Raw genomic sequence first — 26856 nt, forward strand, 5'->3', positions numbered from 1 at the left:
TGTCTAACATAACAGACCTCACCCAGCCAGTCACCAACCTGTTCTTGCTCTCAACTTTTTCTTCAAGGTGTCAATTTCCTCTTGCTTTTTCTTAATTTTTTTCCGCAGTCTTTTATTTTTCTGCTGCAACTTCAGGGAGCTGGTTTTATCTACAATCAACAAAATATTCAATGTACAGTTAATGCATTTTATTTATGAAGCATTTAGAAAGAGGTTTAATGAAAGTGCTAAATAAGATTTCAATAAGAGATTTAAAAGATAAACATAAGTTAGCATAATGACATTTAATAACATTTTAACAGAAGGTAAAAAGCATGATATTAAAAATAACTGACTAAACTAAAATCAGTGACAATATGTGATAATAATAGTGGACTTGAAAAATACATGTTAATAAAATAAGCAATGGATGGGTAGGACCTAATGTGCATTCCCTTTTCTTTTACCAGTTAAAATTTAAGGAAGTAGCTGCTTTTTATGAAGACACTTATCTATATTTCTAAATTTCAATTGAGGAATGCTTACATTCCCAGAATCAAGGCAGAATACAATGAAATAAACTCTTACCACTGAACAGAGTCTCATCACACTGTTCACTCTCCTTGCTGGACACATGATCTTCATCTTCCATTCTCTGGTCTTCTCCTACATGCTTCTCTAACGTTACTTCTTTAGCAGCTTGCAGATCTTGTGTCACATTTTTGGGGCTCTCTACAGTCTCTTCATCCCATATTTTTTGTCCTCTCCTTTTCACTCTTTTGCTGGCCATAGTGGACCTGAGTCCGAATAGTGATGTACACATCAGATATGATGTAAACCACATCATTAAAACATTTTTTTGCTATGGTATTTAGTATTAAAAAATGGTGAATCTTCATTTTTCTTAAAAGTGTATGTATATCTGCACAAAAGAGACTAGCAAGGTTCGTAGTAAAGCAGTCAAATGAGACAATAATGCAGTCAACAATCCTATACATAATTTAATACATTTCGATCTCACCTTACTGTATATTCTTCTAAAAAAGTATATCTACCAACAAAAACACTATTACTTACCAGTTGTGTAGGTGTCTCTCCAGGATTCTAAGCGATTCCTTTTCTAACCAATAAAGGCCGTTACTAAGGTCACGTGATAACGCGGTTCGATGACGTATATTACACGTATAGAAATAAACCGCGCAGGTAGGCAGCTAGGCGCGAAATTTAAAATATGGTGTCTTTACATACAGTATCACGACTGCACGAAAAAAATGATAAGATAAAGCTTATCAAATGGATGCAGCGAAAAAAATTATTAGCCAAAATAATGCGATGTGGACACTGCAGAAGAAAAATGAAGTTTGTCAAAGACAACAGAATAGATGGATATGCCTGGTAAGTGGGTTGGAGAAAAAAGTAATTTATTTAAATGTATTTATTTAACAGTTAGGCTACTGATTACTTTAGTACAATCAATCTTCTTTTTTTTTTTTTTCTTTTTTTTTTTTTTTTATTAAGGGTGTGCAATCGCAAACAGAGCCACGTCCAAAAGAAGAAAAAATCGATCAGGACTGGATCGATTTTTTCAGGATCCCATAAAGGACTCCATGAATGGTTAATGTTTATTTACAGGTGAGTTAATGTTAACGCAATTTCTACGTTTTTTTTTTTTTTTTTTTAAATCATTAAACACAAAACATGCTTTCTGAGAAATTAAAGTAAAAGTAAGTTACCAATCAGACATGTTACAGGGTTTCCGTGATTGTTTGATCAGATTTGGGCCATAAAGAGGCTTCAGTAACTTAAAATATTATAACGTTAGCAGAAGTCTTAATTATAATTTCGAGTGTTATTCTTTTTTTCGCGGACGAAAAAACAGCATATTCCACTGGCTCGCGGTTTCAGAACATTTAGTAAGTGCTTGCTTATTAAAATGAACCTTTGATGCATTATTATACTGTTTTATACGTGCCTTATAAATGTTGGTTGTAAAAGTGCATACTTAGTAGTAAAGACAAATAACATTATTTAACACATTCAATATATAGATTAACTATAGTGTCAACACAATAATCCTTATTGTGTTTCTTTAAACTCAATTTTATACTAGGAAAACACAATATGATCAACCTCTAATTAGTATGTATTGATATTTTAGTATATAAACCAAGTTTAATATATATGTATAGAATGGACCATAAATTAGCCTGTTTTGCAGTTAAATGCATGCCCCAACCTGTTTAAGTAAAATAATCTGAGATACACAATTTATTTCCTTATTGTTTGGGTTTTTTTCTGTAAGTACATGTGGTATTTAATCGTGCAGGTTTAAAAGTTATTCTAAATTTGATGAAACTGCAGAACATATCAAGAATTATATCTAAAATGTTTTTTTGTTTTATTTGAATGCATGGCAAAAAAAATAATCTATAAATATATATTATGTTTTATAATTTAAAAGTTTAATATTTAAAATTTCCATTTCCTTTTAATAAGGTTGGGGGGGGGGGGGGGGGGATAGTTTTCAGTGGGAAAGTGTCATAAAAGCATTTATTTCTGACACTGGTGAGGCTTTAAATTTTGTAAATACTAACTTGGTTGTTTTATAGGTTTGCACAAGGATTGAGATTACGTCAGATTGACATGATGGAAGACGGAGTGGCATCCAGTTCAGCAACACTCTCAAAAATGACCAAAAAGCTCAGAAAGGTAGAATCTATATGCTTGAAACAATAAAAGCTGATGTAATAGTTCGCTTTTTGTGGTTACTAATGGTGGTTTTTAATTAAAAGGTGTGCACAACTGCATTGAGAATGAAAATGAAAAGAAAGCATCAATTCAAAATTGGAGGGCACTCAAGACATCGTTTTGTTGTAATTGATGAGTCCAAATTCAGTCATAAAAGAAAGGTACTCAAATAAATGTTTTTTTAGTTTTTTTTCCATCTCAAATCTAGTTCAGTAATTTAGCATTAGCAGAACTGCATTTGGTTAAAATTTGATTTTGTGGGCACACTTATAAGATCTATTGTGTATTTGTGTGTAAATAACTGAAATTGTGTATTTCTTACAGTATAACCGTGGACGGTATGGTGGTACCTGGGCAAGACATGGATGGGTGTTCGGTCTGTTAGAAGTACACCACTGTAGCCGAAGGCCTATTCTTAAGATGGTCCCTTCACGAGCACGCAGAACTCTGCTTCCAATCATTAAGCGGCATGTGCGCAGAGGTTCAACAATTTATAGTGATTCCTGGCGGGCATATGTACAGTCCCTCACTACACAAGGCTATCACCACTATCCAGTAAACCACAAAAACAACTTTGTGGATCCACAGACTGGTAGCCACACTCAACACATTGAGAGATACTGGCAAACAATTAAAGGACAAGTGTGGAGATTAAGGGGGAACCGTACTGAGAAAATGCTGAAGAGTCACTTAAAGTTTATTGAATGGACATATTGGCTAGGAAAGAAAAACAAGAAAGGCATCTTTGGAAGGCTAATTCAGGACATAAGTCAAAAGTACAGAGTGTGAATGGACTGTGACCTCAGTGGACTTTCAAGAATACACTTTAGAGAGTATAATATACTATAGATTTAATTAATAAAATATGTATTATCAATTACCATTAAAGTTTGTGAAACAGTCAATTTTAGCAGATGGTTATATGTTGTATTTGATGTAAAGGTCTATAATTTTTGAGTTTTTGAGGGTAAAAATAAATATATTTACATTTTGACTTTTCAATTTATTAGTCACCCCTTTGTGTTTACTGGCAGGTGGACAGAAAAGGCAATTCATCACATCAATTCAACTCTAGACTATTGAGTTAAAGCACTTTATTCTTAAATTTAAATGTAATTAGGAAGCTAGTGCATGTATTTAAGCTGTGAACTAGTGAGTCAATTCAAACTATGTTACAGATGGATAAGGTATAGATACACATGAAGCACACTTAAGTACAATTTTGATACACTTTATTTTACGTAGCTTATCCCAGTGTAATATTTTGTAATTTAAATGTAATTAGGAAGCTAGTGCATGTATTTAAACTGTGAACTTAGTGAAGTCAATTCAAACTATGTTACAAGATGGATAAGGTATAGATACACATGAAGTACACTTAAGTACAATTTTGATACACTTTATTTTACGTAGCTTATCCCAGTGTAATATTTTGTAATTTAAATGTAATTAGGAAGCTAGTGCATGTATTTAAACTGTGAACTAGTGAGTCAATTCAAACTACGTTACAGATGGATAAGGTATAGATACACATGAAGTACACTTAAGTACAATTTTGATACACTTTATTTTACGTAGCTTATCCCAGTGTAATATTTTGTAATTTAAATGTAATTAGGAAGCTAGTGCATGTATTTAAACTGAACTAGTGAGTCAATTCAAACTACGTTACAGATGGATAAGGTATAGATACACATGAAGTACACTTAAGTACAATTTTGATACACTTTATTTTACGTAGCTTATCCCAGTGTAATATTCTGTAATTTAAATGTAATTAGGAAGCTAGTCCATGTATTTAAACTGTGAACTAGTGAGTCAATTCAAACTATATTACAAGATGGATAAGGTATATAGATATACATGAAGTACACTTAAGTACACTCTTGATACACTTTATTTTACGTAGCTTATCCCAGTGTAATATTCTGTAATTTAAATGAAATTAGGAAGCTAGTCCATGTATTTAAACTGTGAACTAGTGAGTCAATTCAAACTACGTTACAGATGGATAAGGTATAGATACACATGAAGTACACTTAAGTACACTCTTGATACACTTTATTTTACGTAGCTTATCCCAGTGTAATATTCTGTAATTTAAATGTAATTAGGAAGCTAGTCCATGTATTTAAACTGTGAACTAGTGAGTCAATTCAAACTATGTTACAGATGGATAAGGTATAGATACACATGAAGTACACTTAAGTACACTCTTGATACACTTTATTTTACGTAGCTTATCCCTGTGTAATATTTTGTAATTTAAATGAAATTAGGAAGCTAGTGCATGTATTTAAACTGTGAACTAGTGAGTAGATTCAAACTACGTTACAGATGGATAAGGTATATAGATATACATGAAGTACACTTAAGTACAATCTTTGATACACTTTATTTTACGTAGCTTATCCCAGTGTAATATTCTGTAATTTAAATGTAATTAGGAAGCTAGTGCATGTATTTAAACTGTGAACTAGTGAGTCAATTCAAACTACGTTACAGATGGATAAGGTATATAGATACACATGAAGTACACTTAAGTACACTCTTGATACACTTTATTTTATGCTTATCCCATGTAATATTCTATAATTTAATTGTTATTACGAAGCTAGCGCATTTATTTAAGCTGTGACGAGTTAATTCAAACTAAGATGGCTTAGTACAACACATAGGCCTACTACAGAACTTGATAGGTTGTAAGCCGTTGATTCATTCACATCTGACTTACGTCCATCTATGCAGCTCATAGCAATTCATATGGAAAGAAGAGGAAGAGAAGCTATTGTTTTACCATTTTACCTTCTGTTGGGATGGTCTGTGCTCATGCAGATCCTATGTAAGCAGCAATGATTTGTGGCAAGAATTATGTTCTTCTGATGTAGCAGTGTTTTGTGAGAATAAATAATTAAAAAGATCTGGATCACCCTGTTACACCAACAGCTGTGTAATCAACTTTGCCCTTTCATATGTGTAGCAGCCTACAGAACATACAAAATTACCCTATGTAACCACAGGCTTTTCCACACCTTAGTAACATATGTAGGTACTTGTTGTTACATTGTGTAGTACTAAGTACTTTTTATATAATTACATTGTAACACATATGTAACAAGATCTTTTGTTACATCAGTAGGTAGCTGTGTAACGGACTCGCCCTGTTACATAAGTGTAACAGTTGCTGCCTATTACATGTGCATAATTACAATCTGTAAGTACATTCTGTTCCATAACTTAGTTACATATTAAGTACATTTTGTTGCATGTTATTACACCGTCTACTACTAAGTACTTAATGAGGTAATTACTCTGTATTAATGTCACCTTAAAATAAAGTGTTACCGTGGGTCTACCAACATTGCGCCTGTGGAAAATTTCAATGATTTATTCAATAACTCGGACATCATGCAGTGCGGGAGATAGGCCTAATAACAGGCGTCTTGACATGGCTATGGCTGCAAAACGAACTCCCGAAACAGAAAAAATGCTAAGAACGAAGAAAGTATGTATTTTGAAATATTTTAATTTCTTTTTAGTCTTGACAAAGCAATAAATTCATAAGCAACAAGGACATGCACAGGAATTTTGAGGGGCAGTTGCTCTGACCCAGAGCCGGCCCAAGGCATAAGCAGACTAAGCGGCTGCTTAGGGCCCCCGTAGCCACCAGGGGGCCCCCAAGAGCATATGAATGACAGCTTGATTCAGTTGCAGTTCTAGTGCCTCCGTCCCAAAAATACTGTACAACTCGATGTACATTCATATCACATTAGGGCTGCACAATGCATCGTTTTAGCATCGATATCGCGCTGTGCGTATCCACGATAGTCACATCAAAGGAACTGCAAAGATTAACCAAAGTTGCACGTGTCACACAGAGCCGCGCAGACGCACGTGAACACCGAATTGCGTTCGGACCACTTCCGCATCTATTTGTGTTTGAACGGACATATACACGCAGAATTATGTCAAAATGTCCTTGTAAACACAGTTTCTTATGGCTTAGGTAATGCAAACAAAGAAAACGGATGTGTATCATTATAAACGATCCGCGCATTCGGTCTTAAAGTCACAGGGCTTGCTGCTTTCTGTTTCATGAATGTTAACAACAACAAAATACAAAGAGAAATTTGCTTTAACAGAATAATTATATTCAATTTATACAGTGAATACTATGCAGTGTTATTTTACATTTGATTATTCATTTTCTGGACCTGAATACTTACCTGAAAAATATAAAACACTAATTATTTCATTTAAATCACCCAATCGTTCTAGAATTATTCTTTCCAAATAGAGCTATTCAAGTAATCTGTTAAATTATTTCATATCGCAGCATATATTGCAGAAAACAAAAATCGCAATGTCAGTTTTTTCCAATACAGCCCTACATCACATGATAACGCAGCAATAGAGTTACACTCACTGGACACTGCACTTATTCACAATCACAAAAGTTCATTATTTGCATGTGCTTTAAAGCCTTGCCGGTTAAACATTTCATTCATATGCTGTTCTGACATGCGCTTTTTCTGAGACCAGAAACTTGAAGCGCATGCATACTAAAAGCCTGTCAAACAGCGCCCAATTACATCTGATTGCGCTAATATTGTCAAATACTCACTAGGTTTACATAAACATCGTTGGTTATGTCTAAAGTAAAAGTAATCATTTGAGAAAAAAATGAATGTGTGTCTTTTTGTTAGATGCGTGCAGGTCTTAAAGTGACAGCAGCTTAATATTAAACATGCTGCCGCTTGTCCTTAAAGGGATAGTTCACCCAAAAATGAAAAATTCTGTCATTATTCACTCTTTCTCGTGTTGTTCCAAACCTATATTAACTTCTTTCTTCTGCTGAACGTTTTGAAGAATGTGGGTAACCAAAAAGTTGTTGGTCCCCATTGACTTAATAGAAACAATACACTATAGAAGTCAGTGGGGACCAGCAACTGTTTAGTTACCCACATTCTTCAAAATAACTTTTATGTTCAACAGAATAAAGAAACTCATTCAGGTTTGAGAGCGAGTAAATGACAGAATTTTCATTTTTGGGTGAACTATTCCTTTAATGTTAATACATTTATTATTGTTATCTTGTTACAGATCCATCTGATCTGTTCATTTTATGTCTTTATTTACGTATGCAATTTAATATTGTGCGTTTTGTAAATTTACATTTATTTTTTATATAATAAGATACTGTTTATCTTAAGTTATTCTAACAAGGGGCCCCCAAAATAAAATTCTGCTTAGGGCCCAATAAAGGCTTGGGCCAGCCCTGCTCTGACCTAAAAAAAAAGGGCACTCCCCTACCAACCCCCCTTTATTTATTTATTTTTCCACCTCGGAAGGGCAACGTGAGTCGAGAAGGGCATATGGGCAGTTGCCCGGGCAACCTGAGCAACCCTGTGCACGTCCCTGGAAAGCAGCACAAACGAAACTTTTACCGGCACAAACCAGCACAAACGATTGAGACTATTTTGGGCAATTTGAAGCATGTGGGGGGCTGAGTGACCTGAGAATGCCCTATAAAAGTTATTTTAATATTTTAAAAACCGAAGCAGCACAAATGAAAATTTCACCAGCACAAACGAAGCACAAATGATTTAGACTATTTTGGATCATGTGGGGGGCTGAGTGACGTCATCGCCTATAATTCAAAATCTAATATTTTAAAGTCAAAAGCAGCACACATGAAACTTTTACCGGCACAATCCAGCACAAACGATTGAGACTATTTACGGTGAATTTGGAACAAGTGGGGGGGCTGGGTGACCTCAGAATGACCTATAAATATCCTTTTAATACCTAAAAACTAAAGCAGCACAAACCAGCACAAACAGAGCACAAACGATTGAGACTATTTTGCAGACGTTTAGTGTTGGGTGGGGGGCCAACTTCACGCAGGTAAATTACCTCCTATGCTGCTTAAATATTAATGCTTAAATGTTGTCCACTTTGATTTGTTGCTTTAATTTTATAATTCACTATTTGTTTTGTGTGTTTGCTCATGTATATATTAACAGTTTTAGTTTTTTTTTTTTTGTGGCACCTTTACTTTTGCACTTTAATATTCTGTAATGTTACACCTTCATATTGTAAATAAAACAATTTCAAAGCAAAGAATAAGTGTCTTATCATTTATTATACAACACAGCATGGTAACGCTTTAGATTACAGCCCGGAAAGTACTGCGTAATTACAACGAATTTACAGCGTAACTATCTGTAATTATTTTGTACCTATAAAGAACCTATATGTAGATATAGGGTAACAATACGTAAATTTTGGTTAATAAAAAGGTAACAACCAATAAAATTAAAAATAATTATACTGTAATTATTTTTTAAATAAGGGTTAACTGTTTTAATGTTATGTGGTATATGCTAAACAACATTGGAAATTACAAATAGTTATACTGTACGTATTTTATAACTAAGGGCTAAATATTGTAATATAACGTGGTATGTATGACCTAATATGCTAACAACATGAAAAATTACAAATAATTATACAGTAACAATTTCATAACTAACGGCTAGCTATTCTAATATTATTACCTAATATGCTAAACAACATGGACAAATCACAAATAATTTTACTGTAACTATTCTACTAAAGGCTATTCTAATATTACGTGTTATGTATGACCTTGGGGGCTATGACTAATATTCACAGAATATTATCGAAGTATTGATCTGATGAAAATTGAGCTGAATAATTACCCTCTTGAGTTGCTTTATAGCTGATAAGCTTTTTTAATAATTTATTCTTCTTGAAACATTTTTTTTTTTTTTTTCTGTTGTGAAGCTGATTTGAAACAATTTGTAGCCTATATAAAGCGCTATAAATGTGATTTGACTTCTTTAGACTATGTGGTACATATCACTAAAGAATACATGTGGGTTTTAGTGATGATTTTTAGAAATTTAAATGAAGGCTTATTACCTGATAAAAGTGTTACAGATAATTGTTGTTTAAATGGCATTGTAGTCCATCGAGGTGCAGTGCAGTAAAAAAAATCCCGGTTTCTAAAAAATACATGTGGTTAAGCTTTAAAAATGACCAAACCGTCTTTCGGAGTTACAGTGAATTTTACTATTGTATATTTAACATTGGATTTCAGTACCGAAAAAAAAATAAAATACGGTAAATAACATATTTCATACAATAATGTTAATTTACACCTGAAGTACATTTTTTTGTACTATAATACATACAGTACCCCCAGTGGTGATAATCACATTATATATCACAAGCAGCTTCACAAACTAAAAGAAAACTAATATATAGAAGGCACACAGTGTCATTCACACACACACTAAACACCATCATGGTACTCAGAAATTTTAAAAATGCAATAAACATTAATTTAACAACATTGACATTCATAAAACCCTAATGTACATAACTGATTAGAAACAAATGAGAAAAACTAAGAAGAAACAGAGTTATTTCAACAAAAATATATCAAATGTGAAGTCCAGGGAATTGTGGGAATGTCAATTTACGTTTTTTCACTGTAAATTTTACAATGAATTGTTATTTTTCACTTTCAAAAACTGTAATTTAACGGTATTTTACCGTAAAATTACATTAAATGTACCTTAGATCTATTACAGTTATTCACCGTATATAGTACGGAAACTTTCTGTAAACCAATTAAAGTTTTTAACCGGCATTTTTACAGCTTTTACTTAAAATCCGGTCATTTTTTACAGTTGCAGTGGAACATAAGCTTTCCTCTTTCCAGCTATTCCCCGAAAATAAAATATAACATAATACAACACCTGCATTTTACACATACAGTACCCTATAATTTATATATTTCGCTAGAAAAGGGCTCCTGACTCAGTTTTGTCTCTTGTTACCCTCTTGTTCCACGTAGTTACAGGGTAACTACTCATCTGCGGGCCGTAAATTAAAGTGGTGCTTGTTACTTTGTTCTATAGTTACAGGGTAACCATCTTGCGGGCCGTAAATTAAAGTGGTGCTTGTTACCCTCTTGTTCGCGTAGTTACAGGGTAACTACATCATCTGCGGGCCGTAAATTAAAGTGGTGCTTGTTACCTTTGTTCCGTTGTTCAGGGTAACACATCATCTGCGGGCCGTAAATTAAAGTGGTGCTTGTTACCCCCTTGTTCTGCGTAGTTACAGGTAACTACATCACCTGCGGGCCGTAAATTAAAGTGGTGCTTCTTACCCCTTGTTCCGCGTATTAAGGGTAACAATCACCTGCGGGCCGTAAATTAAAGTGTGCTGTTACCCTCTTGTTCCACGTAGTTACAGGGTAACTACATCACTGCGGGCCGTAAATTAAAGTGGTGCTTCTTACCTTCTTGTTCCACGTAGTTACAGGGTAAGTACATCATTAAACAATTTAAATTATGTTGGAACAGATAAACTCAACTTCAGCAAAAGTTAAAGAATGAACTGAATTACAAATTGTAAAAGCACATTAAAAAGACTTTAATTGAACCCAATAATCCAAGTTTATTTAAAAAGAAATCTTTAACAGAACTATAACATACTAACAATTTTTTAAAAAACAAGAAACTGTAAAAAGTAATGAACAATTCAATAAATAATGATCAATTCAACAAAAGAACATCAATTTAAGTATTTAAAAAATTAACTTCTACTTTTATTTTTTATAGGCAATAGCTTGTTTGCTGCCTTTATTTTTTAAATTTTCAGTTTCAGCTGGGGGCAGGATGAAACAAAGAGCATCAAATTGTTTGCATATGACTGCAAGGTTGTCCCTGCAGTATAGGGAGGCCACATCTTCCTCGTGCAATTTTGACCTGTAACTCAGAGAGAAATATATATTTAGCAAGATGTCAATCAATGTTTTGCACTAGTACAATACTTACTTGTATGGGGTAACAGATAATAAATAATTTTGTGTGAGGGAGGGGGTGGCAGTGCAGTATTACTATGGCAGCTTTGGAATTCCATTGTCTTTCATCAGTTAATTTTGTACATGGGTAGTAACATTTGTTTGAGTCCTCCAAAAACTCTCGGAGTGGTTCAGTGTGTATATGTGAACAAACCAAGTGATCTCAGACTCAAAAGCGAACCTTACCCAGACCAGAGGTGGTCTGAGTATGGTTCAACGTGACAGACTCTGCAACATGGAGGTGGCAGTGAGAGAAGCCGCATATTAGGGGTGTGATTCAATCTGCTCTCTAGTTCAGCAAGTTCTGACCAACCGATCAGCTGTGGTCTTTTCGTAACAAAACATCAAAATCTCAGCCGAACAGCTGATCATAGCTGTACAGGTTGGTTTTTATATCTTATCTCCATAAATATATCTAGTAGTAAAACTAATGCAAGGGCTAGAAATCATTTTATCCTTTGCTGAAACTTCCTGATCCTCTACACAATAATTAAACATAGTAAAGGAAGGGTTGCCAGATTTGCATAATATATACCAACAGCCTATACCAAAATATTATCATTGGTGGAATATTAAAGGATTAGTCCACTTTTAAATAAACTTTTCCTGATAATTTACTCACCCCCATGTCATCCAAGATGTTCATGTCTCTCTTTCTTCAGTTGAAAAGAAATTAAGTTTTTTGATGAAAACATGGGATTTTTCTCCATATAATGGACTTCAGTGGACTCCAAACGGCTGAAGGTCTAAATGACAGTTTCAGTGCAGCTTCAAAGGGCTTTAAACGATACCAGACAATGAATAAGGGTCTTACCTAGAGAAACGATCGGTCATTTAAAAAAATATATAAAAAAGTTTGTTTTATAAGCACAAATGCTCGCCTTGCTTTACCTTTGTAAATGGCGTTTGACTTAGTATTTGCATGTACTTCCGCCTATGTCAAGCGTGACCTTTTCAATGTAATTGCGTATTATCTGACATCACGAACGCGTGAAGCATTTGTGCTTATAAAACGTACACTTTTTTATATATTTTTTTAAATGACCGATCGTTGCGCTAGATAAGACCCTTATTCACTTGTTAAAAGCCATTTGAAGCTGCACTGAAACTGTCATTTGGACCTTGAACCGTTTGGTTCCCAATGAAGTCCATTATATGGAGAATAATCCTGGAATGTTTTCATCAAAAACCTTAATTTCTTTTTGACTGAAGAAAGAAATACATGAACATCTTGGATGACATGGGGGTGAGTAAATTATCAGCAAAAGTTTATTTAAAAGTCGACTAATCCTTTAAATGGGTGAAATATTTAACCACAAGCATTTCAGTTAAATATAATTTGTATGTTGTCGTGGCCACGCGATGTAAATTCTTGGCCTCGAGATCATATGGTGAGGGAACGACATCTATTTCTCATGGCCACGAGTTACCTGTGCAAACAATCTGCACTACCATAGCAACCTGGAACTATCAGAAATGGATAAGATTATAATAATATTAATTTTTAATTAAGAAAAAGCGCGGAATTAAGAAGTGATTATTAACATGTTGCCTATTGTGTTGTGTATGATGCCTACAGCATTCGAATGAAGTTTATCAATAAATATTAGAATATGCCGTGTATATTTTTATCACATCCAACAGTCTTTTAAAGTCTTTTATTTCATATTTTTACATTATTTATTATTATTATTATTAGGCTATGATTATTGGTTAAATGTTTTTTATTCATTGTTATGTAGCCCTATTTGCTTTATTTTCCCCTCATTAGTGTATCCTTTCTGTAGGCCTATATCATGTTGTTAGCTATATTTTGTAAATACTTTAAATGTCATGATAATAAAATGTGACTTTATGACTGTATTGACTGTAACCTTGAAGAAAGGATAAATGAGTGTCTGTTATCATTTGTAGCCCATCGTGCCCATGACAGCATTTGAATGAAGTTCAAATAATGTATTATTATTAATTGGTTATATGTTAAAAGAATATTTAAGCTAAAAAAAAATCCATTCACTGATATAGCCTAGAAAAAAACTTAATTTTGTTCATCATTTTATTCATTTTATTTATTATTATTATTATTATTATTATTAGGCTATTATTATTATTTTAAAGACAGGATCAGATTAAAAGGCCATTAAATAAAGTTGGTTATCAAATTGATAACAAATTTCATTTGAATGCTAATATGCTATAGACTATTATAGCTTATTACATTCCTGCGATGTTGACTATATAGACAGCATTCAAATAATAATATTTTCTTAATTCCGAACTTATTTTATCATAAGTTTCCAGGTTGCTATGGTCACGCAGGTTGTTTACACATTTAACTCGTGGCCATGAGAAACAGATGTCGTTCCCTCAACATATGATCATGTGGCCACGACATAAGGATGTCGTTACCTCGACAAAACGATCTCGTGGCCACGACATATTATCACGTTCCCACGAGTTTATATCTTGTGGACACGACAAAACTAAGTGAACCGAACATGTCCCCTCCCGTTCACCGTAGATGTGAAAGAAGTTTCGCCTGCCTTTTTATTAGGAATGGATGAAAGTTAAAGTACTGTTTACCTGCACACCTGGTGAGATAAAGGAAAAAGGCCGCGCCGAAGCACCTGACAGTTGTGAATATTAGGCTTGTTCCGAGATACATCTTCTTCTTCTTCTTCTTCTGGAGTTAATGGCGGTTGGCAGACCTCCGAGATACATCGGTGCTGCACAGACTGCTTGGTGTGATCAAAGTAGAGTAGAGTAGAGTGACTGGAAAGCATACTACTCCTTATTAATCGCTCTCGCGGTACTTTGATGTCATTGGCTGATCGGTCTGCACAGCGCCGATGCATCTCAAACGAACGGCTTCTCGATTCATTTGTCTCTGAATTGCGAATCATTTTGTATTTTTTGAATCGTTTCGCAAGCCCTACCTCACACATGTGCACGGAGCGAGACGGCAGTGCATGGAAGATAATACAGTAGGTACTATTTTGATTACATTTATAGTTACATAAGTGTTTGTTTGTGGTCACTCTCTTTTTTTTGGTCAAGGATGAATCGCTCCAAAAGAAGATTACAAAACCATCCAAATACATAACGGTGGATGAAAACTCAGAGGTCGTATGTGGGAGCCGCGCGAAAAGCACCGCCAACGTGTCAGCCAAAGATGCTGCTGGGATTAAGTGTAAGAACCTACCTTTTACTTTATTGCTGTTTTGACATTAATTAATTAGCTAACTTTAAGTAAACATCCTAGCTTTGTGACCACCTAACATGCTAACTTATTGTAATGGCTAACATTTCGACTCCTTTCTGCTCTTGCGTGATACCTACAAGGTAGGCGCTGTTTTTTTTAAGAAGTGGGGAAAAATGTGTTCCTGATACAATGCACAGTGACTTCATGTAATTACCATTGATTAATTATAAAATGATTTTTGAGAAACTAGGTATAAGAACATTGCTCCAGTGTCAGTGGCTGTATTGTGTTAAGACATATTAACAATTTAAAGGTGTAATATGTAATATTTTTGCAGTAAAAATATCCAAAAACCACTAGACCAGTGTTATATATTTTGTTCACTTGAGTACTTACAATATCCCAAATGTTTCCAACAATTTGTAAATCGTGAGAAAATTGCAATTTTAACCAAGGCTTCGGGACGTGTGAGGAGTCGCCTGTCAATTGCGTCATATCTGCGTTACTCTCGGTTTACGCTTTTATTTTGTAGAAACCATGGAAACACCAAAGATGCTTTAATATTTGCATGTTTTAATAGGCAATGGGACATTGGTTTGGTTATGTTTATAGACAGGAAACTAATTATTGTTATATAGCTCAGTCTTATTGTTTAAATATAATTTTCTTGATTTTTTTGCGAGTACCATGCTTTACCACGCCTCAGAGAAAAACACTATTTGGTGAATGTGCTAACATAGCATAATCAGATGCATCTTTATTTTAGTAACAGTCATACAGCATTTTCTCCATCATACAATACGTTTTTAAAATTAATTTCATGCCATTTATCAACACAAGCCATCCAGCATTTAATATGATATTGTAAAATCGATTTATCTTACTGCAGTGTGTAACAGTGTTTCACAGCAGCCTCCGAGCGAACGCTCAGAGTAACGTTATAACATCATTTTCAACACTCTCAAATGTATCTAATATGATAAACAGAGCTGTGTTTCCTCATATTCATGACTGGAAAAGCGGAAGCTGTGTCATAATAAAGTCCTGCTGCTTGTGATGCGTATGTTGCTCAATCGCTCCAGCTCCTCGTTCAGCTCCCACAACACTCGCTCCTGCTCTGCTTCATACTACAGTAACGTTAATAATCTCATCCAGTGAAAAGAATAGGGATAGGATTTGGGCAGCAATCTTGTTTATGACATGATTTCTGCCTGAGTCCTATCCCTATTCTTTTCCACCGGCTGTGATATGAAGACCACATGTCTTGGCGTCATCATGCTACGACTTTGTTTTGAATAGGCCTCTAGCGGACAAAATTATTACATATTGTACCTTTAAGTAAAATATTATTATGATCACGGGTTTTGACATCCCCTCAAAAGATCTGTAGGGCAGTTGAATGTAATGTCAGTGAATGTGTTGGAAGGTGAAGAATGAGCAAGTTAGGCTGCACGCAAATATCAGCACACTAGAACTAGTGACTACTGTTACACATGTTTGAACTGGACAACCATTTTTGTGTCATGCTGAACAGCTGTCTACACTGAACATGACAGGCCATTTCTCCTTCATAAAAGAAGTAGCGAAAGAGCTTGGAGTATACTTAACACAAGAAAAAAATAATTTACAATGATTATGATGGCCCTAAATGTTTCAGTGCAGGACGACTGTTTGTACTCATTTACTTATTGTATCACTGTTGTACTAACAAACCAATAGGCTATTCTATTATCAAACCAAAAATTTAACTCAATGTTATTGCATATCTGGTTTGATATGGACTTAGAGACTGATTCATCAGGGTCAACAGGAAGAGACAGAGAAACTCAGATTTTATTGAAGAAAAAAAGAGACAACGAGGAGATTAGCCACATACACATGCAGTTGCATTCTGTTTCTGGACTAAACAGTGTGTTTTTATTTATATATATTGCAGAACAGCAAGACTCCTGGGATTCCATCAGCTCCTCAGCATCAGAGTCCCAAGTGAAAAAGAAGATAAAGAAGAAGAAAATTAAGAAGCCAAGCAAGAGACACAAAAAAGGAGGAAAAATAATGATAATTTGTTGTCATGTTAACATCATTAAAATAATAATTGATAATCTTTTTTGAAATAAGTTGTTTAATTTATATTACTATTATTGTTATTCATAATTATTACTGTTATTAAAATAATATTAAAATAAATGTTTTGACATAAAGGATATGCCATTTTGTGTATGTAAATTTGTTGCACCTACGTACCCTGTAACTACGTGGAACAAGAGGGTAACAAGCACCACTTTAATTTACGGCCCGCAGATGATGTAGTTACCCTGTAACTACGTGGAACAAGGGGTAACAAGCACCACTTTAATTTACGGCCCGCAGGTAACCCTGTAAGTGGAACAAGAGGGTAACAAGCACCACTTTAATTTACGGCCCGCAGATGATGTAGTTACCCTGTAACTACGTGGAACAAGGGGGTAACAAGCACCACTTTAATTTACGGCCCGCAGATGATGTAGTTACCCTGTAACTACGTGGAACAAGAGGGTAAGAAGCACCACTTTAATTTACGGCCCGCAGATGATGTAGTTACCCTGTAACTACGTGGAACAAGGGGGTAACAAGCACCACTTTAATTTACGGCCCACAGATGATGTAGTTACAGGTGATGTAGTTACCCTGTAACTACGTGGAACAAGAGGGCAAAATATATCACATTTATAGCGCTTTATATAGGCTACAAATTGTTTCAAATCAGCTTCACAACAGAAAGAATATAATGTTTCAAGAAGCATGAATTATTAAAAAAAAGCTTATCAGCTATAAAGCAACTCAAGATTCAATTATTCAGCTCAATTCAGTTGTTTTCATCAGATCAATACTTCGATAATATTCTGTGAATATTAGTCATAGCCCCTAAGGTCATACATAACACATAATATTAGTGTAACCCAGTTCAGGTTATTAAGCACATTAACTCTTTTTCTTATGTTATGTGGTATTTATAAGGTTTTATGATCCAGTAGTACATAACAGTTTCTGTGTGCTCAGTTGAAATTATGAACTGCCCCTTTAAATGTTACGGTGAACTTAAAGTTTGTTTGTGATGCCTTGCTGAAAACGTGTTTTGCCCAGCATGTTTGTTCCTCCTTTGGTGATTTGTTAATTTTTGACTTATTCCCGCCCTGATAAATATAGAAAAGTCTGATTGGACAGAGGGGGCAGAGCGAAAATTGCAGATCAGAGAAAGAGTGTTTGATGGGTCTTGTGAGTTTTTTAAGCCTAAATATAGAGAATTAACTGCTGAATAAGTGTGTTAACGACATATTTTAGATTAAGTAAGTGTTGGGGAAACCTGTCTTTATTTTTATTGTGCTTTTACACTCAGTAGAAGAGTTAATCGTAAATCTATTTTTTTCGGACTTTTTTCTAAGAGCACCATAACATTTCATTCCTTACTGTGTGTGAAGGCGAGCGAGAAACCAGACAGCTGACTGGTTATTGACTGCAAGAGACATTAGAGTCTAGTTTATTCGTGGAGGAGACTGATTTCTGAGAACAGAAACTTCTGAGCGAGGCCGCACACTATATCCTCGCTGTTTACCTGAGAGACTTGCGGCGCCCTTCTGCCGACTGCCGGGGGGAGTTGAATCTCTGGGCGAGGCCGCACGCGATATCCATTCCTCGTTGCTCATCCGGGAGAGATTCACGCCGCCCTTCTGACGACTGCCGGGGACACGACTGGATGATTGGCCGCTTCCAAGGAGGAAATTGCAGAGTTCAGCTGCCTAAAAAAGGCGTTCAGGTGATCTGTTGTTTGTTTGGCTCATTGAGTGAAGAGGCCATTTGTTGTTTTCTAGGCCCCGCCGCTCCCCAGCAACGTTACAGGACTGCAACGGGTGGGTTGTGTTACTGGTGTGTGTGTGTGTGGGCCCACATAACTGTTAAACTAATCTTTTACGTTCTACTTTGGTATTTCACACTGTTGGTTGGGGTTATTGTTACCAACTAAGTGTATTATGAGGTTTTGGTTTTCCCTCATCTAATTCCTACCGTGTCTGGTGTTGTTAATATTGGTAATTGAGTACCATCTTTATGAAATTCATTAATTTGGATTATATAAGATTTTCTTATGTTGAGAATTGCTGTACCGGTATTTTAAAAGGTATGTAGCAAAAGTAATATACACAACAGACCTTTATTAATTTTTTTGAATCTTTATTGACACATAATATCCACTCATTTCTATATTTCCCTATTGTTATAAATAAATTTTAGTGTTAATATTTTCATACTTACCCTTTGTGTTGATTGAAGTTATTCTTGTTTGTCGGAGGGTTCTTGCTGTATATAAATATTATTAAATGAGTATAAGCCTAAATACTTTGAGTTACTATAGCCATATAGGGTAATAGGGGGAATATTAATTTATAGTCGGGAGACATCTGTCAGAACCCGGTGCTCCGCCCTATTAAAGGTTAAGGGTAGGGGGCGCTACACTAGAATAGCCTTTAGTTATAGAATAGTTACAGTAAAATTATTTGTGATTTGTCCATGTTGTTTAGCATATTAGGTAATAATATTAGAATAGCTAGCTGTTAGTTATAAAATTGTTACTGTATAATTATTTGTAATTTTTCATGTTGTTAGCATATTAGGTCATACATACCACGTTATATTACAATATTTAGCCCTTAGTTATAAAACACGTACAGTATAACTATTTGTAATTTTCTATGTTGTTTAGCATATACCACATAACATTAAAATAGTTATCCCTTATTTAAAAAATAATTACAGTATAATTATTTTTAATTTATATTGGTTGTTACCTTTTTATTAACCAAACTTTACTTATTGTTACCCTATATCTACATATAGGTTCTTTATAGGTACAAAATAATTACAGATAGTTACGCTGTAAATTCATTGTAATTACGCAGTACTTTCCGGGCTGTAATCTAAAGCGTTACCCAATGTAATGAGAACAGTTTTAACTGTAATGTGAAAACATTGATAATTTGCATAAATTAGTCACCTTCATCCTCCATGTCCTGTAAATAGTCCTGCAGAAAGTTGACTACTTTGGACTCCCTTGCACGCCTCATTGTACCCATCTCACTAAATGAAGGTGATAGTGAGTTCATCAGAAAATCAGCATCCACCTTAAATTTACAAAATGAAGAAAGTTAGACAATTATATTTAAAAACATTTAGTGATTCAGCAAGTTATCTATTGGGTGGTATTTATATTTACCTTGCAAAAAGATCCTGGAACAAACAGCTGCCTGCAAATGTCAGTTTCTTGTTGTACCAAGCTAAGGAGGTCATACAGTTTCAATCCAGAGGCGATTTGTTGTAGCATGGGAAGTAACCTCACTGTAGAGTGTAGAACCACAGAGCTATAATACAAAGATACTTGAAGAAAAAAATGAGTATCTGAATTAAAAATCAAGACCAATAACCTACAATAAAATGTCATATACCGCACAATCTCTTCTTTTTTTTCAAAAGACACTGCCCCTGTATAACCACATGACAAAATTCTGTCTGTGAACTCCATGACAGTTGTGTTGTCAGCTGCCTTAATCTTTGAAACAAAACACACAAAAAGTATTTTAATTTTTAATCCTTATAGGCAAAAAAAATTCCACTACCTTAACAATTTACCAAATAATTGTCATGAATCAGGTTTAATTGCTCCTTAAATTTTCCTCTTTCTTCCTATCGTTTCCTTAGGAGTTTTCACCTGCAGCTCTTTTCTCCTCAGCGCTCGCACTGATTGATCACGCACCTGTTGCGCTTCTTCTCTGATTGCTAACCCCTTCTTTGCTCTGCTGCTAGCCGCGCTTCAGTGTCGGATTATTGTTTTCTCTCGCTGGCGTTTGCTCCCCGCTTCCTTAAGGAGACTTTTTGCTGATCTCTATTATTGTGTGTGCTACTGTCTTAGTCCCAGTCCCTGTCACAGACGTCTTCTCTGGATTTCTCATCCGACTTCTGGTTCCCTCTGCCTGGTTCTCCATCTGTCGGCCGTGGGTTTTACCATCACCAGCCCGAAGAAGCCCTGACCAATAACGGCTCTGTGGCACCCCTTGACTGTTGTTTTTTTCTCTATTTATTTTCCATTCCAGCTGCAGTGTGTGTGTGATTCCGCACTTGGCAGACTGCCTGAGTTATTTTCTCGGAAGGACTATTAAAACTGTGTTCATTCCACTCTCTCGCCTCTGGGTCCTATTTCCCGTGACAGAATAATCTGACCAGCTATGGACCCGGCGGGGGAAGGGCCGATTCGTTCGGCGGTGGAGATGCAGGGAGTCATGCTAGGGAGACATGAGGAGGAGCTCTCCGCTGCAAGACAGGCGGTAGAGAGTCTCGCTGGCCAGGTTGCTGATCTTAATCACCGTTTGCAGTATCTCCGCTCCGAGCTGTCCGATCCTCCGTCTCCCAGCTCAGCTCCGGAGCCTAGAGTGAACAATCCCCCAAGATACGCGGGTGAGCCATCTGAATGTAAGGCTTTTCTCAGTGCGAGGTTGTCTTCTCTCTTCAGCCCGCCACATACGCTTCTGACCGCGCCAGGGTCGCCTTTGTGATTTCCTTACTGACTGGAAGAGCGCGGGACTGGGCCACGGCGGTCTGGGAGGCAGAGGCTGAGTGCTGCCGGTGCTTTGCCCAGTTTAAGGAGGAGATGACGAAGGTCTTCGATCGTTCGGTCAGTGGACGCGAGGCGTCTCGTCAGCTAGCTGTGCTTCGCCAGGGCAGAAGGTCAGTTTCCGACTATTCCATAGAGTTTCGTACTCTCTCTGACACCAGTGAGTGGAACGAGCCTGCTCTGGCAGCTCGGTTTCTGGAGGGGCTGTGCTCAGAAGTTAAAGACGAGATTTATGCGCGTGAAGTCCCCACTGATTTCGATCAGTTGGTGGAATTGGCCATCAGATTGGAGAGGCGAGCTGAGCTACGACGCCGTGTCCGAGGGCCGACCCCTTCACCACCTGCTCTCACTCCTGTATCGTTCGAGGCTGCTCAGATTCCCGAGCCTATGCAAGTTTCCGGGATACGAATCTCTCCTGCTGAGCGTCAGCGCCGCATCCTGCATCGGCTGTGCATGTACTGCGGAGGATCTGGTCATCTGGTAGCGGTCTGTCCGTTAAAAGGATGCGCTCGTCAGTAGATCGGGGAGTACTGACGGGCGCAGCTGCGAGATCCCCTTCGGAGAGAACACGCACCATTTTCCCGGCCACACTTCACTGGTCTGGAATCAGGGTCTCGTGTCAAGCCTTTATCGATTCTGGCTGCGAAGGAAATTTCATGGACGAAGCATGGGCTTTGGAGCATAACATTCCTCTTCACCATCTTGATAAGACTACCCCTCTATTCGCTCTGGATGGAAGTCAGCTACCATGTACTCGTCTCGCCACCGCTCCGGTGAGTCTCACCATCTCGGGAAATCACCAAGAGACAATTTCATTTTTTATTTTTTCGTTCCTCCATCACCCCTGTTGTATTGGGTCACCCCTGGCTAGTCCAACATAACCCGCAGATTGACTGGGCAGAGGGAAGTATTATGTCATGGAAGCTGTCTTGTCATACCCATTGTCTTGTTTCCGCTGTTCCTTCTCTCTCTTCTGTTTCTGTCTTTCAGGAGGAACCTGCTGATTTGTCTGGAGTGCCGGAGGAGTATCTCGATTTGCGGGCTGTGTTCAGCCGTTCCCGGGCCGCCTCTCTCCCTCCCCACCGCCCTTACGATTGTAGCATCAACCTCCTTCCCGGTACTACCCCTCCTCGCGGGCGCTTGTATTCGCTCTCCGCTCCCGAACGCGAGGCTCCTGAGAAATATTTGGCTGAGAGTCTCGCGGCCGGGACTGTCGTTTCTTCTACCTCGCCCGCCGGTGCGGGGGTTTTTTTTGTCAAGAAAAAGGACGGGTCGCTTCGACCTTGCATAGATTATCGAGGCCTCAACGACATAACTGTTAAGAACCGTTATCCTTTACCCCTTATGTCGTCGGCGTTTGAGATCTTGCAAGGGGCCAAGATCTTCACTAAACTCGATCTCCGTAACGCCTACCACTTGGTTCGGATTAAAGAGGGAGATGAGTGGAAGACCGCGTTTAATACTCCTCTTGGACACTTTGAATATCGGGTTTTACCGTTCGGCCTTGTCAACGCTCCGGCTGTGTTTCAAGCCCTAGTCAATGATGTCCTACGTGACATGCTCAATGTCTTCGTCTTTGTTTACCTCGATGATATTTTGATTTTCTCGCCCTCCCTGCAGATGCATGTCCAGCACGTTCGTCGTGTATTACAGCGCCTTCTGGAAAACCGCCTCTTCGTGAAGGCGGAGAAGTGTGCTTTTCATGTTTCTTCGGTAACGTTCCTTGGCTCGGTGGTGTCGGCCGATGGCATTAGCATGGACCCAGCCAAGGTGCGTGCGGTGGTTGAGTGGCCCGTTCCTGATTCTCGCGTTGCGCTGCAGTGTTTCCTCGGATTCGCTAACTTTTACCGTCGCTTTATTTCCAATTTCAGTCGAGTAGCAGCTCCGTTAACAGCCCTTACGTCGTCCAAGACTCGCTTTGTTTGGTCTGAGCCCGCACAGTCTGCGTTTGACAGATTAAAGAGGCTTTTTTCCACGGCTCCTATTTTAGTCACCCCTAACCCCGAACGACAATTTATCGTCGAGGTGGATGCCTCTGATGTGGCCGTTGGTGCCATTCTTTCGCAACGTTCACCGCAGGACGAGAGGGTTCATCCTTGTGCATATTTCTCCCGTCGGCTTTCGCCTGCGGAACGTAATTATGATATAGGTAATCGTGAACTCCTTGCGGTTCGGTTGGCCCTCGAGGAGTGGCGTCATTGGCTTGAGGGTACCTCAATTCCATTTGTTGTTTGGACTGACCACAAGAATTTAGAGTACATTCGGACGGCTAAGAGACTTAACGCGCGTCAGGCTCGTTGGGCTTTATTTTTTGGGCGATTTGATTTTTCCATTTCCTTCCGCCCCGGCGAGAAGAATATCAAGCCCGACGCTCTCTCTCGCCAGTTCGGTACCTTGGACAGCGCCGCCACTCCCGAGACCATTGTGCCTGAGGGTTGCGTTGTTGGAGGTGCGGTCTGGGGAATAGAGAGACGGGTCAAATCAGCGTTGACTAATGTTGCTATTCCTCCCAATTGCCCCCGCAACATTCTCTTCGTCCCTGTCTCCGTTCGTCCCGCAGTGCTACGGTGGGGCCACTCGTCTAAGTTAATGATTCACCCTGGGATTAGAGGTACGCTCGCAGCCATTAATCAGTGGTTCTGGTGGCCCGCTCTCTCTCCAGACGTTCGTAAATTTATCTCTGCTTGTGCCACTTGCGCCCAGACCAAATCTAATAACTCTCCTCCCGCGGGGTTACTCCGCCCTCTTCCTGTTCCGTCCAGACCGTGGTCTCACATTGCTATCGATTTTGTGACGGGCCTTCCTCCTTCGGCCGAGAATACTGTCATTTTGACTATTGTCGATCGATTTTCTAAGGCCGCTCACTTTGTTCCGCTACCCAAATTACCCTCCGCGAAGGAAACGGCCCAATTGATGATCAAACACGTTTTCCGTTTGCATGGTCTCCCTACTGATATTGTTTCTGATAGGGGTCCCCAATTTGCATCTATGTTCTGGAAGGAGTTTTGTCGTCAGATTGGGGCCACGGCCAGTTTGTCATCTGGTTTTCACCCCCAGACTAATGGGCAGGCCGAGCGCACCAATCAGATTTTAGGACGTATGCTCCGTACCCTGGCCTTCCGTAATCCCGCATCGTGGTGTGAACAATTGCCATGGGTAGAATATGCACACAACTCTCTTCCTACTTCTGCCACCGGGTTCTCCCCTTTTCAGTCTTGCCTGGGGTACCAACCGCCTCTTTTCTCTTCCCAAGAGTCAGAGGCGTCGGTGCCCTCGGTCCAAGCTTTTGTTCGTCGCTGCCAGCGTACTTGGAGAACAGTCAGAGTCGCTTTGTGTCGTAATAGAGAATTACTCGCCGCTCTGCCAATCGTCGTCGCGCCAAAGCTCCGAAGTATGTCTGTGGGCAGAAAGTGTGGCTTTCCACACGTGACTTACCATTACAACACTCCTCTCGTAAACTGGCCCCGCGTTTTATTGGTCCTTTTTGCATTTCCAAGGTTCTTAGTCCCGTTGCTGTCAAACTCAAGCTGCCGCCCAACTTACACCCCGTCTTTCATGTGTCATGTATTAAACCGGTTATTCGCGCTCCCGCCCAGCCCTCCCGTTGTCCTGTCCTTGTTGAGGGTTCCCCCGTTTATAGGGTCAGGAAGTTGCTGGACGTGCGTCGCCGAGGGCGCGGACATCAGTACTTGGTCGATTGGGAGGGTTATGGTCCGGAGGAGAGAAGCTGGATCCCTGCCCGGGACGTCCTGGACCGCTCGCTCATCGAGGACTTCCTCCGCTCTCGCCAGTCCTCTGCCTTTGGAGCGCCAGGGGGCGCTCTTCGAGGGAGGGGTACTGTCATGAATCAGGTTTAATTGCTCCTTAAATTTTCCTCTTTCTTCCTATCGTTTCCTTAGGAGTTTTCACCTGCAGCTCTTTTCTCCTCAGCGCTCGCACTGATTGATCACGCACCTGTTGCGCTTCTTCTCTGATTGCTTCCCTTCTTTGCTCTGCTGCTAGCCGCGCTTCAGTGTCGGATTATTGTTTTCTCTCGCTGGCGTTTGCTCCCCGCTTCCTTAAGGAGACTTTTTGCTGATCTCTATTATTGTGTGTGCTACTGTCTTAGTCCCAGTCCCTGTCACAGACGTCTTCTCTGGATTTCTCATCCGACTTCTGGTTCCCTCTGCCTGGTTCTCCATCTGTCGGCCGTGGGTTTTACCATCACCAGCCCGAAGAAGCCCTGACCAGTAACGGCTCTGTGGCACCCCTTGACTGTTGTTTTTTTCTCTATTTATTTTCCATTCCAGCTGCAGTGTGTGTGTGATTCCGCACTTGGCAGACTGCCTGAGTTATTTTCTCGGAAGGACTATTAAAACTGTGTTCATTCCACTCTCTCGCCTCTGGGTCCTATTTCCCGTGACAATAATTTAACTTTAAAAGCCATTTTCCATACTTAAATGAGCTACCTCTTTAATTAGTTCCATGACTTCAGGGTCAGTAATGTTTCTTTCAGTTATTGCTTCCTGATCCACTTCTCCAGTAGATATATACTTGTAACACCACTGCGAAAAGAAGTTTGGTGGTGGTCCTCCCTGTGCGATGCTGACAGCAAATATCTCTCCAATAGCCCTGCATAAAATGGTTTGTCATGTCAACAATAATCGTAAAAAACTAACATTGGCAAATGAGTGTGAAATTTAAATAACCTACTTGAAGTTATGTTTGTCCAAGTCTGTAATTGAGTACTTGGGGTTTTTACCACCATCCCCACCCTCAAAAAAACGCTTCTCTATTCCTGACATCATTTCTTTTCAGAAAAGAAAAAAGAGAACAATAAATTCATAGATATCAACCATAAATTATATTACTGTAAAACTGACCAGTTAAAAATTCTGTCTTCAGCGCCCCATTGTCAACACCAGCCTCTCCAATAAAAGTAACTCTAAGGGCATTTTTAGGGGAAGACTTTTTCTGCCGCTGCCACTGTTTAATGCCTCTTTCAACCATCTGTTCCCTGGTAACACAAATGCTGAAGGTGCTGCTTTCGTCCACCCTTTCAGTAAGGCTTTTGATGACATCAGCAATGCTAATAATATTGGGAGCAGAGAAAAAAAGCATGAAATTGGAATGTTTCACATTATTAATGTAAAACAGTTAACTTCTGATGAACTATTTGGGGTTTGAGGTACCTTTTAATCTCTTGGTGTGTCCTTAATCGTTTTGGACATATCTCAGTTCTATCTGTGTCAAAGGCCTCTGTTTCATCAAAAACTCTGTGGGAATAAATATACAGTAATACTCTGTAAGCAGAGGTGCAGTTACTATCATAACATGTTAAAACCTTTATTGGAAATCTAGCTTAAAAAATAATTAATGAAAAAATGAAATACCTTTCACCACAGTAGCTTG

The 26856-nt window shown here is 38.3% G+C and overlaps 1 protein-coding gene and 4 long non-coding RNA genes across 5 annotated transcripts; 2 read left to right on the top strand and 3 right to left on the bottom strand.

Moving 5' to 3' along the window:
- Positions 1–1474: 1474 nt before the first annotated feature.
- On the top strand, positions 1475–3729 carry LOC125262110. The gene is made up of 3 exons (XR_007183508.1): positions 1475–1611; positions 2589–2888; positions 3052–3729. It is a non-coding gene; the product is annotated as an uncharacterized LOC125262110 (long non-coding RNA).
- Positions 3730–11175: 7446 nt separating this feature from the next.
- LOC125262113 lies at positions 11176–14377 on the bottom strand. Its single transcript, XR_007183511.1, has 2 exons — positions 14210–14377; positions 11176–11531 (listed from the first exon to the last, which is right to left on the bottom strand). It is a non-coding gene; the product is annotated as an uncharacterized LOC125262113 (long non-coding RNA).
- An 81-nt stretch (positions 14378–14458) lies between these two features.
- Positions 14459–17061, top strand: LOC125262112. Its single transcript, XR_007183510.1, has 3 exons — positions 14459–14610; positions 14684–14816; positions 16765–17061. It is a non-coding gene; the product is annotated as an uncharacterized LOC125262112 (long non-coding RNA).
- A 2785-nt stretch (positions 17062–19846) lies between these two features.
- On the bottom strand, positions 19847–26300 carry LOC125262109 (G2/M phase-specific E3 ubiquitin-protein ligase-like). Its single transcript, XM_048180664.1, has 5 exons — positions 26158–26300; positions 25914–26076; positions 20303–20406; positions 20074–20218; positions 19847–19981 (listed from the first exon to the last, which is right to left on the bottom strand). Exons 1-5 carry the CDS (start codon positions 26250–26252, stop codon positions 19847–19849), a joined length of 642 nt encoding a protein of 213 aa, XP_048036621.1. The 5' UTR covers positions 26253–26300.
- Positions 26301–26395: 95 nt separating this feature from the next.
- LOC125262111 lies at positions 26396–26856 on the bottom strand. The gene is made up of 3 exons (XR_007183509.1): positions 26838–26856; positions 26637–26720; positions 26396–26533 (listed from the first exon to the last, which is right to left on the bottom strand). It is a non-coding gene; the product is annotated as an uncharacterized LOC125262111 (long non-coding RNA).

Source organism: Megalobrama amblycephala, unplaced genomic scaffold (assembly GCF_018812025.1).
Source record: "Megalobrama amblycephala isolate DHTTF-2021 unplaced genomic scaffold, ASM1881202v1 scaffold605, whole genome shotgun sequence".
Lineage (NCBI taxonomy): Eukaryota > Metazoa > Chordata > Actinopteri > Cypriniformes > Xenocyprididae > Megalobrama > Megalobrama amblycephala.

Coding starts and splice junctions, on each gene's coding strand:
- LOC125262109 (XM_048180664.1), bottom strand. CDS start 26,252: ATGATGTCAGGAATAGAGAAGCGTTTTTTTGAGGGTGGGGATGGTGGT. Junction 20,219..20,302: donor AAAAAAGAAGAGATTGTGCG/GTATATGACATT, acceptor TTTGTATTATAG/CTCTGTGGTTCTACACTCTA. Junction 19,982..20,073: donor TTCCAGGATCTTTTTGCAAG/GTAAATATAAAT, acceptor TGTAAATTTAAG/GTGGATGCTGATTTTCTGAT.